The sequence below is a fragment of the Anolis sagrei genome, chromosome 11 (assembly GCF_037176765.1).
Source record: "Anolis sagrei isolate rAnoSag1 chromosome 11, rAnoSag1.mat, whole genome shotgun sequence".
Lineage (NCBI taxonomy): Eukaryota > Metazoa > Chordata > Lepidosauria > Squamata > Dactyloidae > Anolis > Anolis sagrei.
In genome coordinates this window covers 25,615,830-25,633,292 of record NC_090031.1, presented here as the reverse complement: position 1 = coordinate 25,633,292, position 17,463 = coordinate 25,615,830, and the positions used below count along the sequence as shown (strand labels likewise).

Here is a 17,463-nt window from a genome sequence, read left to right as displayed (position 1 = left end):
GTCAAAACCAAGGTCACAACAACATCTATCATAGAACTCCAATATGCTGATGATAACGTAGTCTGTGCACATTCAGAAGAAGCCACTCTAAACACTTTTGCAGAAGCGCACGAGAAGCTTGGCCTCTCATTGAACATTGAGAAAAGCAAAGTGCTCTTCCAGCAGGCAGCAGCCAATCCCTCTGCAATGCTAGAAACACAGCCTGAGCTCTGCAAGTGCAGCTTTTTTCCAAATGAAGCAGAGAGTGTTTAAGGATCAGGACATTTGTAGGGATACCAAAGTGCTTGTTTATAAAGCTATTTTCCTCCCAACCTTGCTATATGCCTGCAAAATGTGGTTTATCTACAGACATAACTTGCAACTCCTGGAATGATTCCATCAGCATTGCCTCCGGAAAATCCTGCAAATCTCTTGGGAAGACAGGGGGACAAATGTCAGCGTACTGGAAGAAGCAAAGACCACCAGCATTGAAGCGATGCTCCTATGCCATCAACTCTGTTGTACTGAAGGCCAAGTTGTACGAATGCCCAAAGATCACTGTCTCCCAAAGCAATTACTGTAGTTCCAACTCCAGAACGGGAAACGTTATGTTGGTGGACAGGAAAAGAGATTTAAAGATGGGCTTAAAGCTAATCTTTGATATAGACATGGAGAACTAGGAAGCCCTTGCCCTTGAGCGCTCTAACTGGAGGTCAGCTGTGACCAGCAGTGCTGCGGAATTTGAAGAGACATGAATGGAGGGCCTCCTTCCCTCCATTCTCCCCCGAATGGAGGGGGAAAAGAAGAAATGTGCCAAGAGGAAGGCGCGTCAAGCCAACCCTGACAGGGACCGCCTTCCGTCTGATGTCCTCACTGTGGGAGAACAAGGCCATCATACCCGGACAACGAGGGATCTCCAAAGTAAGTAAGTATTCATTAAACAGAGAAAAGCATTTACACATGCCGATTCCGATATACTGCCACTGCCATTACTAAAAGGTTGATTTAATAAAATCCCAGCTAACAACCCAGCATGTTTTTTCTGTGGAAACATCCCAGCATGTTCTTGTTCACTATGTTCTGAATAAAGACAGCAAAGAACAGCTGAAACTCTTTTGCAAATAGAGCTTCCCATTGCTTTAAAGAGATTCGTCACCCTGCATTTCCAAGAGTGGCCATATCCGCCTAACCGAGGAAAATTTCAAAGTAATGCTTCCTTATTAATAATCTTTTTTGGGTTTTTTTTTTCAAAGACATACAAAGAGCCACCCACACTCGGCCTCGCAACTCCTGGGCAAAAGGAAAGGCCTTGGGCAAGCATTCCCGTCAACTTCCATTCCCCATATGGCACCTCAAAAAGAGGGCAATCCACCTCACAAGGTTGCTATGAGAATGTATCAGATAAAGCAAGCCAGCAAAGTTGTTATTCCTACGCAAGTGATATGAGCTCCCAGGACAAAAAGTCAAGGCTGTCCACACAACAATGAAAGATATTCTCAGGGATTCTTACTTAAAATATTTATATTCCACTTCCACTAATGTCAATATCTCTCTATGTAAAAAATAAAGTATGTACCGTATATACCTGAGTATAAGCCAAGTTTTTCAGCCCTTTTTTAGGTTGGAAAAGCTTCCCTTGGCTTATACGCAAGTCAAAATTATTTGTTATTTTACTCTATTATTATTTTATTACATTTATTATTTTACTCTATTTATTGTTATTATTATTACATTTGTTTTATTATTGTTACATTTATTATTTTACTCTATTTTTATTATTACTTTTATTATTTTCTCTATTTACTGTAGTATTATTGTTATTATTACATTTATTATTTTATATTATTATTATTATTACATTTAAGGTAAAGGTTTTCCCCTGACATTAAGTCCAGTCGTGTCCCACTCTGGGGTGTGGTGCTCATCTCCATTTCTAAGCCGAAGAGCCGGCATTGTCCATAGACACCTCCAAGGTCATGTGGCCAGCATGATTGCATGGAGTGTCGTTACCTTCCCGCTGGAGCGGTACCTATTGATTTACTCACATTTGCATGTTTTCGAACTGCTAGGTTGGCAGAAGCCGGGGTTTTGTGTGTATATATATGGATATACGTCTGTGTATATATTTGTGTATATTTGTATAAATGTGTGTTTATGTATATATGTGGTTTTGCGCATGTGTTGTAATGTATTATTTCATTTTTTGGCTTTTTAAGTCCCTTCAGCTGTGTTTTTCAGTGTTTTGATGAGTGATGGTCACTCATTGGCCTGAGAGGTGTATTGTGTCCAAATTTGGTGTCAATTCGTGCTGTGGTTTTTGAGTTATGTTGATCCCACAAACAAACATTACATTTTTATTTATATAGATTGACCAGTAGCTGCTGCATTTCCTGCCCTCGGATTATACTCGAGTCAATACGTTTTCCCAGTTTTTTTGTGGAAAAATAAGGTGCCTTGGCTTATATTTGGGTCGGCTTATACTCCAGTATATACAGTATTCCCTCTAGGGTTCAACTACAAGATGGCTGTCGATCGTTCATCTACCGTGTTAAAACTGCAACCACTTCTCACCTGCTGAATGGGACTCTGAGCTTGAAACAGTATTCGTCGCCCTAGCAATTCAGCAAATATACAGCCCACAGACCAAATGTCAATAGCATTGCTGTAGTGGCGGCTGCCCATCAGGATTTCGGGGGCTCGGTAATACTGAGTGACGACTTCCTGAGTCATGTGACGCGATTCGTCTAACTCTTCCACCCGGGCCAAGCCAAAATCACAGATCTGAAAAGAGAAATGGTAACTTTAGATGTGTATATATAGAATCATAGAGTTGGAAGAGACCTCATGGGCCATCCAGTCCAACCTCCTGCCAAGAAGCAGGAAAATCACATTCAAAGCACCCCCAAAAGATAGCCATCCAGCCTCTGTTTAAAAGCCTCCATAGAAGGAGCCTCCACCACACTTCCATGGTTTTAACGCAGTTTGGCCTTTTATGTTGGACTGCAAACACAGATTGGACCTCTGCCCAAACTGGACTCTCTTATCTAAGAAGAAAGCATGCTAAGTTCAGTGGGACTTGTTTTTTTCCTCATATTTTACACAGGCACACACAAACACAAAAGGCCCACCTTAAGAACACAGTTGCTGTTCACAAGCAGATTCCCTGGTTTAATGTCTCGATGCAAAATACCAGCAGAATGTAGGTATTTCAGACCTGTAAAAACACACACAGAGGAAAAAAGGGGAATATAAAGAAACCGAAAGGAAGACAGAGGCATGTTTTAGAATGGCATGTGAAAAGCGTATCCATACACAATGTGGCATGATCCAAGACTACTACCAAAATAATGATATTATATTCACAATAAGCGCTTTTGAATGCTCCTGCTCTTTGCCCCTTCATGTCAGTTGAAAGATTTCACCTGCTTCACTTTTGTTGAATCTCTCCAAGTTTATGGTTTGCAATGGAAGCCTGGATGTAAATCATGCCAGGAAGAAGTACGAAGTGGGTTTACCTCAGGCATGGGCAAATTTTCTAACTTGGGGGGTCGCATGCTAGCACTCCCTGCTAGAAGGACTGGATGCCCAGTGATGGAAGAGAAGGAGGAAGGAAGGAAAGAAAGAAAGAAGGACGAAAGGGAGGAAGGGAAGGATGGATGGAAGAATAAAGAGGGAGAGAGGGAGAGAAGGGGGAAAGAGGGAAGGAAGGAAAGACAAAAGGGAAGGAAGGGTGGAAGGGAAGGATGGAAGGCAAGAAGTGAAGGAGGAAGGAAAAATAGAAGTGAGGATGGAAGGAAGGATAAAGGAAAGAGAGAAGGAAGGAAAGAAAGACAAAAGTGACGGATGGATGGATGGAAGGAAGGAAGGAAGGAGAAAGAGGGAGAGAGGGAAGGAGGGAAGAAAGAAAAGACAAAAGAGAAGGAAGGATGAAAGGGTGGAAGGGAAGGATGGAAGGAAGACAACGAGGAAGGAAAAAGAAGAAGGAAGGGAAGTATAAAGTAAGGAGAGAAGGAAGAAAAAAGGGATGGATGGATGGATGGAAGGAAGGAAGGAAGGAAGGAGAAAGAGGGAGAGAGGGGGGAAAAGAGGGAAGAAAGGGAAGGGAGAGAGGGATGGAAGGCGAAAGAGGGAGAGACGGAAGGAGGGAAGAAAGAGGGAAGGAAGGAAAGACAAAAGAGAAGGAAGGATGAAAGGGTGGAAGGGAAGGAAGGATGGACGGATGGAAGGATGGAAGGAAGGCAGAAAATGAGGAAGGAAAAAGAAGAAGGGAAGTATAAAGGAAAGAGAGAAGGAAGAAAAGACAACAGGGAAGGAAGGAAGGAAGGAAGGAGAAAGGTAGAGGGAGAGAAAGAGGATGGAAGGAGGAAGTAAAGAGAGAAGGAAGGAAAGACAAAAGAGATGGATGGATGGAAGGAAGGAAGAAGAAAGAGGAGAGAGGGGGATAGAGGGAAGGAAGGATGTGTAGAAGGGAAGGATGGAAGGAGAAAGAGGGAGAGAGGGAAGGAAGGAAGAGGGAAGGAAGAAAAGACAAAAGAGAACGAAGGATGAAAGGAAGGAAGGATGGATGGATGGAAGGAAGGAGAAAGGTAGAGAGAGGGAGGGAAAGGAGAGAGGGAAGGAGGAAGGAGAGAAGAAGGAAAGACAAAAGCGAGGGAAGGAAGGAAGGACGAAAGGGTGGAAAGGAAGGAGGAAGGAAAGAGAAGGAAGGAAGGATAGGATGATGAGGGCAAGGCGAGCCTGAGAAAAGACCCAAAGGGACTCCATCCAACCTCCGGGCCTGGGTTTACCCATACCTGGTTTATCTGATGGAGTGAAGGATAGAGACTGTGAAAGATCCCGTTTGGTTGAAGAAGCAAAACTTACCTCTTAAAATCTGGTAAAGAAAAACTTTGACATGATCTGAACTGAGTGGTTGAGGAGAGACGATAATCTTATGAAGGTCACTCTGCATCAATTCTGTAACAACATATCTTCGAGTACATTCATTAAGGAAAATATAGCTTGAGAAGCACATTTAGAAAATTTCTACAACCTCTAACTGGGACAAAGGATGTCCCAACAGCTTCCTTTGATGGAGTTTATTTTTAATTATTATGATATTTACAGCCTAAATAGTGAAGACCATTTGCTAATTACTATGTCCGCAATTGAACAGTACTCTTCTAATATTGCCTCCACAAATTGAGGATCTCTTCGGCCTAGGCAACTTATGGATGTTTGGGTTGCTGTGTGAGAAGTTTGGCTCAATTCTATTGTTGGTGTGGTTCAGAATGCTCTTTGATTGTAGGTGAACTATACATCCCAGCAACTATAAGTCCCAAATGTCATGATCTATTTCCCCCAAACTCCACCAGTGTTCACATTTGGGCATGTTGAGTGTTCGTGCCAAGTTTGGTCCATTGTTTGAGTCCACGGTGATCTCTGGAAGTGGGTGAACTACAACTCCCAAACTCAAGGTCAATGCCCACCAAACCCAGGATTTTCTGTTGGTCATGGGAGTTCTGTGTGCCAAGTTTGGTTCAATTCCATCATTGGTAGAGTTCGGAATGCTCTTTGATTGTAGGTGAACTATAAATCCCATCAACTACAAATAACAAAATCAATCTCCCCCATCCCCACCAGTATTCAAATTTGAGAGTATTGGGTATTTGTGCCACATTTGGTCCAGTGAATGAAAATACATCCGGCATATCAGATATTTACATTATGATTCATAACAGTAGCAAAATTACAGTTATGAAGTAGTGGGTTGCTGTAAAGTTTTCAGGCTGTATTGCCATGTTCCAGAAGCATTCTCTCCTGATATTATGATGCATAGAATCCTAGAGTTGGAAGAGACCTCATGGGCCATCCAGTCCAACCCCCTGCCAGGAAGCAGTAAAATTGCATTCAAAGCACGCCCAACAGATGGCCGTCCAGCCTCTGTTTAAAAGCTTCCAAAGAAGGAGCCTCTACCACACTCCGGAGCAGAGAGTTCCACTGCTGAACGGCTCTCACAGTCAGGAAGTTCTTTCTAATGTTCAGATGGGAAGAAATTCCTAGCAATTAAAATAATTTTACAGTTGGGGTCACCACAACCCGAGGAACTGTATTAAGGGGCCGCAACATTAGGAAGGTTGAGAAACACTCCTCTATTACAATTTACAGAAAGCAAAGAAAGAAAGAAAGAAAGAAAGAAAGAAAGAAAGAAAGAAAGAAAGAAAGACAGCTCTTTCAATGCACAGGTCCAGAACTGTGGCTCAGCTGGCTGGGAGTCAGCTGCATTAAAATCACTACTGACCGAAGGGTTCGAAGCCAGCCCAGGTCGGAGTGAGCTTCCGACCAATTTGTGTAGCTTGTTGTCAACCTTTGCAGCCCGAAAGACAGTTGCTTCTGTCAAGTAAGAAATTAAGGTACCACTTACTCTCACAAACGCGGTTGGTGGGGACGAGAGACAGGGCCTTCTCGGCAGTGGCCCCCGTCTGTGGAACTCTCTCCCCAAGGACATTAGGTTGGCCACCTCCCTCCTGTCCTTTGGAAGACAACTGAAGACCTGGCTTTGGGGCCAGTTGTTCAATTAGAGGCCAGCAGCAACAGGAAAAGGAAATTTGGATTTTGCGACATGGATTCCCCCGGCTCGGCTTGGTTTTACTGTCACGTTAATCTATTAATTTCTTGTTAAATTGTACGGATGATGTTGCACAATATTTTAAAATGATTTTATTGTGAATTGTAATTTTTATGGTATTTATGCTGTTAGCATAGTCAAAGCCATGGTATTCCCTGTAGTAACCTACGGATGTGAGAGCTGGACCTTAGGGAAGGCTGAGCGAAGGAAGAGATGCTTTTGAACTGTGATGTTGGAGGAAAGTTCTGAGAGTGCCTTGGACTGCGAGAAGATCCACCCAGTCCATCCTCCAGGAAATAAAGCCCGACTGCTCATTGGAGGGAAGGATACTAGAGACAAAGTTGAAGTACTTTGGCCACATCATGAGGAGACAGCAAAGCCTAGAGAAGACAATTATGCTGGGGAAAGTGGAAGGCAAAAGGAAGAGGGGCCGACTAAGGGCAAGATGGATGGATGGCATCCTTGAAGTGACTGGACTGACCTTGAAGGAGCTGGGGGTGGGGACGGCCGACAGGGAGCTCTGGCGTGGACTGGTCCGTGAGGTCACGAAGAGTCAGAGACGACTGAACAAATGAACAGCAACAACAAAAGCATCCTCTGATGCTCCTGTGAGGCTGCGCTGAGTCCCCCTTGTGGGGAGAAGGGCGGGATATAAATATTTGAAATAAATAAATATGTAGGGAGGCAAATATAACTAATTTACGAGGCCATAGAAATCTCCAGCAAGTATGCAAAGAATGAGGAAGTACTTCATCAGTGTCACAAATGGACGGTGAAGTGACAGCTCCCCTGGTGGCCAGAATACCCTTATGAAAAAGCTGGATTGTTAAACAGTCTGAGTGTCTGTCTGTATATGTTGTGTGTCTATGGCATTGAATGTTTGCCATGTATATGTACATTGTAATCTGCCCTGAGTCCCCTGTGGGGTGAGAAGGGTGGAATATAAATACTGTAAATAAATAAATAAATAAAAATAAACACGAACTGTGGGTCTGGGTTCTTTAGCATGGTGCATACAACTTCCTTGTTTGTCTCTCCCACCTAAATCCTCCTCAACCTCAATCCTGCCCATAATGTCTCCCAGATGTCTCAACTAGTTGCCATGACAACTAAAGCAGCTTAAATTAAGCGAGGGACCGGAATGGCACCTGCACGCCTCTAGGTCTGCTGTGCATTAAAGGCAAACGCCTTCGACTGGGGCTCAGAGGTGCCATTAGCTTGAGCAGCGACTCTGGCACGATGATCTCTGGATAATTTCACCCAGGCCTCCAAGCAAGAGCAACAGCAGCCTTTTAGATGCCCCGCTTTGCAAGGAAAGCCATTTGCCTTCTCTTGTGATGCTATTTTTTTAAGTACCCCCCCCCCCCTCGCCCTTTCAGGGTCTAAAATGAAAGTCTCAGTGGATGTCTGTCTTTCCGCATTTAACTTTAATCCATAAATATCCTGGCCGGCAGGCTCCGAGGACTGTTCCAGCGACAGCACCCACAAACTGCAGAGTACTTCCAGACAGAAAATGTTGCTGACAGCGTTAATTAGATGAGGAGCTGCTTAAAATCAGAAGTATGAAAGACATCAATTGGCTTCGAAAGAAGCATCACAGCCAAATGTGGGGACAAGAGACGAGGCTCAATTTGTGCTGACAGCGAGGCTGGAAGTCAACGGCGAGGCCACACTGGCAAAAGCAAGCTGAACACACAAGCCTGGCACATTTGTAAAAGGATCGCTTCTCATTTGACTCTCCGCAGAAATCTTTAACCTAGGATATTGCCTTGAAAACAACAACAGCTTACTTGGAAGAATCTAGCCATTTCCATAGGAAAGATGGGGACACTCTTCAATGACTGGGATTTTGATATAGCAGAGTGCTATTGAAAGTCAAAGGGTAGAAATCTATAGAAATAAAAATGTAATGTTCGTTTGTGGGATTAACATAACTCAAAAAGCACTGGACGAATTGACACCAAATTTGGACACAAGACACCTATCAGGCCAACGAGTGACCATCACTCATAAAACACTGAAAAACACAGCGGAAGAGACTTAAAAAGCCAAAAAACAACAAAAAATGCATTACAACGCATGTGCAAAACCACACATATACACAAGCACACATATCTACACATATACACAAATATATACCCACACATATACACATATAAATACACACAAAACACATATACACGGACTGGGCCACAGCAACGCATGGTAGGGGACGGCTAGTCTATATGAATAAAAATGTAATGTTCATTTGTGGGATTAATGTAACTCAAAAACCACTGGACGAATTGACACCAAATTTGGACAGAATACGCTTAACAACCCAATGAGTGACCATCACTCATAAAAACACTGAAAAACACAGCAGAAGAGACTTAAAAAGCCAAAAAACCCCAACAAAATGCATTACAACACATGTGCAAAACAACATATATACACAAGCACACATACCTACACATATATACAAATATATACCCATACATATACACACACACATATATATACACACAAAATATATATACACAGACTGGGCCACAGCAACACGTGGCAGGGGACGGCTAGTTTATATAAATAAAAATGTAATGTTCGTTTGTGGGACATAATTCAAAAACCACTGGACGAATTGACACCAAATTTGGACAGAATACGCCTAACAACCCAATGAGTGACCACCACTCAAAAAAATGATTTTGTCATTTGGGAATTGTAGTTGCTGGGATTTATAGTACACCTACAATCAAAGAGCATTCTGAATAAATTACCCATGAGGTCTATTCCAACTATGATTGTATGAATAATAATAAGACATAGAAAATAATAATAAATGTAATAATAACAATAATAAATAGAATAAAAATAAATGTAATAATGATAGAGTAAAATAATGTAAGTGCAATAATAATAATAGAGTAAAATAATAAATGTAATACAGTAATAATAATAATAATAATAATAAGAAGAAGAAGAAGAAGAAGAGAGTAAAATAATAAATTACCCTGACTCAAGTATAAGCCGAGGGAAGCTTTTTCGGCCTAAAAAAGGGCTGAAAAACTCGGCTTATATTCGAGTATATACGGTACTAAAGAATGTATCATTATTGTCATTCTCTATTCCTTTCAAAAGGAAACCATGCTAGTAACACCCAAACGGTTAATTTTTTTATCAAGACACACAGCTAACATGTCAAAAGATGCTTATTTTAGGGCTGTTCAAAGCATGACCTCAGAAACATTATGTGTCCACTCTTCCCTCTCAAGGGTGAAGAATGCTTTGCCTTTCTTGCAAAAGAAACCTGACCGGAGAGGCTGTTTCCTGATAGAACTGCCAAAGCTTCAAATATCGTCCTCCCTCCATACACAGAATACGAAAATGAAGACCTTCAGCTTATCAGAGTTGCTCAGCTGGCTTTGAGCAGCTGATAAATGTTCAGGAGGCCATCAATATGCGACAGCAACGCAAGCAGACTCATCACTAAAATACTGTATATATCCTCAGGTCGCTGTAAGCATGTAAAGAAGTGAAAACAGAAACAGTGACACACTTTATAAATGGGTAACAGGCCACCCTGACAGTTTAGATTTAGACATATCACCGAAAACTGGAGTGCACATCAAATCTCACGTATTAGGGAGCGGAGATCTGCTCGCTCCCAGCTGGAATCCTGCCCAGAGGCTCTTTGTATTGCTTGGCTATGCCCATAGTAATGGGGTATGCACAATTCAATGCCAGCCCAGGGGTGGATTAACTTGGGGCAAAGAGGGGGAAATGAAAAAAAAAAGACTAGAAATAGCTTCTGCAACCATGCAAGGCAAATTGCTGGACCCACAGTGTTGGTATTAGGGTTTCACTAAGGCCGCAGGAATGTGAAACCACTGCAATAAAACAAGAGTCATGCTCCCAAATAAATAAAACCAAAAACACCATCCCCAACCTGAGTGTTTGCAAAAGTAAGCGCTCGAGCCAATAAAAAGTATGTGACTCAGACTGTAAAACCAGATTCTACTTGTGAAACGTGACCTTTTTATGCCGCACAAACTTGGAAGCAACACAGCCCAAATGTCCTGGCACACGCAAATAGGACGGCTAAGAGGCCAGACCAGCTAGAGGCCAGACTGAGCCAACATCATACCCGCAACGGCTTTGTCCGACTTCTGATACTGATCCATGCTCGCTGTGTTGTTTTGGCTATTATCAATCTGGGCATAAGACTCTTTTAAAGATCTCTAGCTCATAATCATAGAATCATAGAATCATAGAGTTGGAAGAGACCTCGTGGGCCATCCAGTCCAACCCCATTCTGCCAAGAAGCAGGAAAATTGCATTCAAAGCACCCCCGACATATGGCCATCCAGCCTCTGATTCAAAGCCTCCAAAGAGGGAGCCTCCACCACACCCCAATGCAGAGAGTTCCACTACTAAACAATTCTCACAGTCAGGAAGTTCTTCCTCATGTTCAGATGGAATCTCCTTTCTTGTAGTTTGAAGCCATTGTTCCGTGTCCTAGTCTCCAGGGAAGCAAAAACCAAGCTTGCTCCCTCCTCCCTGCGACTTCCTCTCACATATCTATGCATGGCTATCATATCTTCTCTCAGCCTTCTCTTCTTCAGGCTAAACATGCCCAGCTCCTTAAGCCGCTCCTCATAGGGCTTGTTCTCCAGGTTTTGATAAATCCGTGTTGATTATTAGCAATGACCGCATTTGTTTCTAAGTGTTTACAGACCACTTCCTTAACAATCATTTCCAGAATCTTGCCTGGTATCGACGTGAGGCTGACCAGACGGTAGTTTTTTGGGCCATCCTTTTTTCCCTTCTTGAAGATTGGGACCATATTGGCCCTCCTCCAATCTGCTGGAACTTCTCCCGTTATCCAAGAACTCTCCAATGGTTCTGAGATGACTTCTGCTAGTTCCTTCAATACTCTTGGGTGTAGTTAATCTGGCCCTGGGGACTTGAACTCATTTAGAGATCAAGAAAACAAAACTAGTTTGCCTCCTTCTATTCATTATTACACCCTGTTTTCTATCCATGACTGAGGGTAAATTTGCTTCAACTCATAGTCCTCAGCAAGACATCCAGAATGCTAGGTGTGATTGATTTCCTACTGAAAGGAGATGGGGCACATTCAGGGCAGTGGTCCTACTCATCCTCCAAAAGACTATCTCCAAAAGAGTTTGCCTACTTCTGTTTTAATGCTGAATATGATGAGGACTGACTGTGGGCCCTTTTGCATATGATAACGCCCCCTCATATCAGCCCTCTGGGATACTTCCTCCCTAGCCCTTATCAATCCATGACCACTTTGATGGAAAGAAAACCCTCAAGCCTTGTCTTTTCCCAGAGGAAGAACCAAATTACAATTTTTTAAAACTTCTATCTAACATGCTGTGTTAATGAGAAGGGAATAAACACACAGAGCAGGGAAATGTATTTCTAGGATGACGAGTGGGCAACTAGGCACAGAACCACTGACCCACGTGACTAATTGGTGCCCAAATGTTGACTCGCCCATATCTTGATGCTATGATCAAATGTTCGCTTTTTAGACAAACAATTTATTCAAGCTCTGTGGCAATTAGAAACACATCTCTGTGATTTCAAAGCAATGCTGCTAGAGCTAATTACGATCAAAGATGTTGAGCGTGACAGCCCCTTAAAGCAGTCGCCGGAAATCACATTGGAGAAGCCCTTAACTCAAGCACTTCAACTGTCATCAACACTGTTTATCTCAAGGAAAGCCAACTGCCAGACACCGGGTTAAAATGCAAAGGGAAATTGGACCCCCTTCCATTCTCTTCTGGAACATAGTCATGCAGCCCGGAAAATTTATTTATTTATTTATTTTGGGCTTTTATATCTTGTCCTATCTCAACCTCTGCAGAGGGACTCAGGACGGCTAATAAATTGGCACCCCATGGTGCCTACATCAAAAACATAGATACACAATTTAATGGTAATATAATAATAACAATATAAAACAGTATAAACAGTATAAAAACAGGAGAGAATGCCTCTAGAACATGGCCATATAGCCTGAAAAAACCTACAATAACCCAGTATAAAAACAATCAATCAATCAGTCAGCAGTCACTGGTTTAAATCATCATACAAGGGGCGGTTCATCAGTTCTATATATGTCAACACGTCAGCAAGTCAGCCTAATCTACAAAGGTTTGATCCCATAGCCAAGATTTTACTTGTTTCCGGAAGGTCAAGAGGGATGCAGCGGATCTAATTTCACTCAGGAGGGAGTTCCATAGCTGGGAGGCCACCACAGAAAAGACCCTGTCCTTTGTCCCCGCCAGACGCGAATGCAACAATGGGGGAACAATGAGCAGGGTCTCCCCAGATGATCTTAGGACCCTAGGTGGATCGTAGCAGGAGATACGTTCGGACAAGTAAACTGGGCCAGAACCGTTCAGGGCTTTATAGGCCAAAGCCAGCACTTTGAATTGTGCTCGGAAGCTGATAGGCAGCCAGTGGAGCTGGTGTAACAAGGGCATTGTGCGCTCCCTATACCCAGCCCCAGTGAGCAACCTGGCTGCCGAACGTTGGACTAGTTGAAGCTTCCAGGCAGTCTTCAGAGGCAACCACATGTAGAGTGTGTTGCAGTAGTCTATTTGGGATGTAACAAGAGCGTGGACCACCGTGGTCAAGTCAGGCTTCCCAAGGTTTGATGTTTTTCCATCAACATCCCAGTTATTCTGGCCTTTGACAATACCCACCCCTACATTAATTTTAATCTAGCTGCAATACAAAGCATGGCATTTTTTTGGGAAAGCATTGCAGCATCAGCCCATGCAGAATTTATTGAAAAGGATGATTCTTGCAAGAGAAGGGGAAACTGTTACTGTAGGAACACAACATCTCTTAGACCAGTGTTCTCAACCTTCTGAATCGTTATATAAATATCTGATTCACTGGACCAAATTTGGCACAAATACCCGATACACCCAAATGTGAATAATGGTGGGGTTGGGGGAGTTTTAGTTGCTGGGATTTATAGTTCACCTACAATCAAAGATCATTCTGAACTCCACCAACAATGGAATTGAACCAAACTCCGCACACAGAACTCCCATGACCAACAGAAAATACTATATAGTTTTGTGGGTATTGACTTTGAGTTTTGGAGTTGTAGTTCACCTACATCCAGAGAGCACTGTGGACTCAAAGAATGATAGATTTGGACCAAACTTGGTGCAAACACTCCTTATGCATAAATATGAAAACTGGTGGAGTTTTGGGAAAATAGACCTTGAAATTTGGGAGTTGTAGTTGCTGGGATTTATAGTTCACCTACAATCAAAGAGCATTCTGAACTCCACCAACAATGGAATTGAACCAAACTCCGTACACAGAACTCCCATGACCAACAGAAAATACTATATGGATTTTGCGGTCGGGCGGCAATGGCGGCTGGCAGGACTCCGGGGGCTCTCCCGAGAGTCAACCCTTGAACTGCAAGCGGGGGAGGCAGAAATCCCCCAGACTTGGACTGGATTGAGCGCCCAAGAAACGCCAACTCCAAAGCCCCTCGAACCGACGGTCTAAGAGTGGGTCTCCCTCAAGGAGATCTACCAAAGACCCGGACGAGAGGAGGCACAGGAGCAGCGGCTTGCTACAGGGAACCTACACCAGGGAACTGGTGCGGGAAAACAGCTGACCGCGCGCCCCTTTTAACGCGGAGAGCGTGGAAGAGCCTGAGTGGTGGCGAAACTGAAGGGGTGAGTCTAAACCGGAGAACTCACCAACCAGAAGTGGAGCCCAGAAAAGGGTAAGAAAAGAAATGGGTATATGAATGAACAAGGGAGCAAGGGAGCAACTAATCAATTAATCAACAGATCAAAAAGTAAACGGGTCTCGCATACAGAGTCCCGTACGATCGCCACAAAAGAGGGGAAAAGAGGGGGTCAAGAGGAACAGAGGAATAGAGGAAAAGAGGAAAAGAGGAAAAGAAGAAGGAAAGTAACCCCCACCCCTAACTGACCCAACTATATCTATTATTTTCACTTCTCACTCACCCCCCCGTCCCCGTCCCTCACCCGAATACAAACGGTCACAGGAAAGGAGAGAAAGACCATCGGGAGAGGCAAAAAACAAGAGACAAGAGAACCACTGGACTCAGATGGGAAATCAAACAAAGAGGGGAAAAGAGGTGGAGAAGAAGCAGAGGAGAAAACAGCTGACAAGGGAGAAGAAGTAATTGATTAAGGAGAATAGAAGCTAAAAAAAAAAAAAAAAAAAATAAAAAACAGTGCTATAAAAGAATCCCAAAGCCAAAGTCAACTGAAATAAGCAACTCAAGGAAAGAACTAAAGAAAGGAAAGGGACGTAAGGGAGGGGTGGAAGAACCCAAAAAAGAAAAAAAAAAAAGCGCACTCAAACCGACCTTGAAGACGCGCCGGGCCTCCTCTCTAGATAAGCTGAAAAGCTGAAAACAAGATAAGCTCCAAGGACGTGGGACCACGAGGCGCGCTCCCCGGAAGAGCCTGAGCACCAACCGGAAGAGGCGAACCCAGTGGAATACTGGGAAAGGGGAGAAGGCGGAAGTGGTCAGAAGGAGCAGAGAGAGGAGACAGCAAACGCCCAGAGAGACAGGAAACTGCGGGGGGACGCTAGAGACGCTAGAGATAAGAAAAGAGAAGACAAACCTTACAAACACACATTGAGAGTCCACTAGAGGGAAAAAAATAGCTAGACTAGACAAAGAAGAACGAAAGAAAAGAAGAGGCGAACCAGACAAAGGACGAAGAGGAGGAATCAACACCACAAGGATTAATTAAAGGCATAAATAACGGAAAAAAAAAAAAGTGAGTAAATAAATAAAACAACAACAACAACAACAACAATAATAACACAAAGAAATCAATATAATCTAAATAAATTTAAAAATAAAAATAAAAATAATATAAAATAAAACAAAAGCAGGGAAAAATAACATACATACAAATAAACGCACTATACAACAAACATAAGGAAAGATAAAGGAAATAACCCAGCACCACAAACAACGAAAATAAGTGAAGACAAAGGAAGAAACTCAACGCTAAGGAAGAAGGCAGCAAAATAGGCGAGCTAATAAAGAAGTGGATCGGAATGGCCAACCAAAAGATCAAATTGGATCAAAGGAGAGGATCCTTACCAGGATCTCTACCAGAAATTCCAACCACACAAACACCAACTCCAACTAACCCAACGGCCAAAGACATCCTGAAAGAAATTCAAAAGATACAGGAAAAGTTGGAAGCCTCCCAGAAAAAGCAAGACGCATATCAAAAGACTGCGGAAGATCAAAGGATGAGTTTAAAGAAGGACTTAAAGGAAGAAATTACAAAGCTGAAAAATGAGATCACAGCAGAACTGGGGGAAATGAAAAAGGAAATGGACCTAATGCGACAAGAAACAAAAAGTAATCAAGCAAAAATAGACAAGGTCGAGAGGAAGCAAGAAGAACTAACGAAGAAAGTCGAAAATATAGACTTGGCAGAAGCCAAATTGGAAGCCAAACAAATACAACTAGAGCAGAAAGAACTGGAATATTTTTTAAGGTTCAGAAGCATACAGGAAGATGCTAAAGAAAACCTAAGGGAGGTAATAACAACAATAGTGGCAGCAGTACTTGAGATATCAGGAGAAGACGCGGAATCAAACATTGACCGCACATATAGGGTATCAACGAATTACGCTAAAAGGCACAAGGTGGACAGAGACGTGGTAGTCCAATTTGGGAGAAAATTTGTAAGAGATGAAGTTCTGAGAAAAAGTAATCAAAACCCACCGTATTTCAAAGGAAAGAAGATAACTATCTTAAAGGAACACGCGCAATCAGTAATACAAAAAAGAAGAAAATACTCAATGCTTACAGAAGAATTAAGGAGACGTCACATCAGATATCGCTGGGAGAAAGGGGAAGGACTGATGGCCACATACAAAAACGAAAAAATCTGGATTACATCAGAAGAGAAAGCACACGACTTTCTAAAGACGTTGAAAAAGGACAATGAAGATCAAGACTTCCAATATGTCCCAGGCATGAAGATGCAAGTCAAAAGGACAAGGACTGAGTCACCGGAAAAAACAGACATGGCAACAGGTTTCACACCAACGACATTGGAAAAAGTACCAGAATCACAAGACAATGACGGAACGAACAATTAGCTGCCACTCCCAGAATGTGAATGGGCTGAACTCACCGAGCAAGAGAAGGAGGATCTTTCACAGATTAGGACAAAAACATTATGACATCATAGCAATTCAAGAGACCCATATTGCCCAGAGACACTCGGCGCACCTATCTCAAAAAAAATTAGGAAATGAATTCTTCTCGTCAGCACCAGAAAAGAAAAAAGGGGTGGCATTATATATAAACCCTAATTTAAATCCAAAACTAACATTTCGAGACGAGGAGGGTAGACTAGTTGGCGTCACAATAACAGTGGACAATGAAAGAACACTGATTTGCAATGTATACATGCCAAACGGCCCAAAGACATCCTTCATAAAAAAGCTGAAAAATCTAATACAACAAGAAGAGTACGACCATTTAATCATCATGGGAGACTTCAATGGCATAATGAATAGTCAGTGGGACAGGAAGACTGAAACCAACAAGAACAACCAAAAAGCAAACACCTTACCCAAAACAGTAACCAATCTGCTAGAAGATTTCAGCCTCCAAGACGCCTGGAGAGAACACCATTACAGGGAAAGAGACTACACTTTTTTCTCTTCCCGACATAAGAGCTGGACCAGGATCGACATGGTTTGGACCACACATTCTTTGACTTCAAAAATAGAAAAAATCGATATCCTTACAAGACAAGACTCGGATCACAGTGCTATAGAAGTAATCTTCAACCACAAGAGAAAACAAAGAAACT

The 17,463-nt window shown here is 42.7% G+C and overlaps 1 protein-coding gene across 2 annotated transcripts in view; it reads right to left on the bottom strand.

Annotated features, from left to right (window-relative positions):
• NLK (nemo like kinase) overlaps nt 1-17,463 on the bottom strand; it is a 116,949-nt gene that overhangs the window by 17,755 nt on the left and 81,731 nt on the right. For both annotated transcript variants that reach the window (XM_060756972.2, XM_060756970.2), the window contains exons 4-6: nt 4,843-4,949; nt 3,108-3,193; nt 2,551-2,760 (exon numbers count right to left, since the gene is read on the bottom strand). In XM_060756972.2, the coding sequence (XP_060612955.2) occupies nt 2,551-2,760; nt 3,108-3,193; nt 4,843-4,949 (403 nt within the window). The remainder of the gene's footprint in view (nt 1-2,550; nt 2,761-3,107; nt 3,194-4,842; nt 4,950-17,463) is intronic.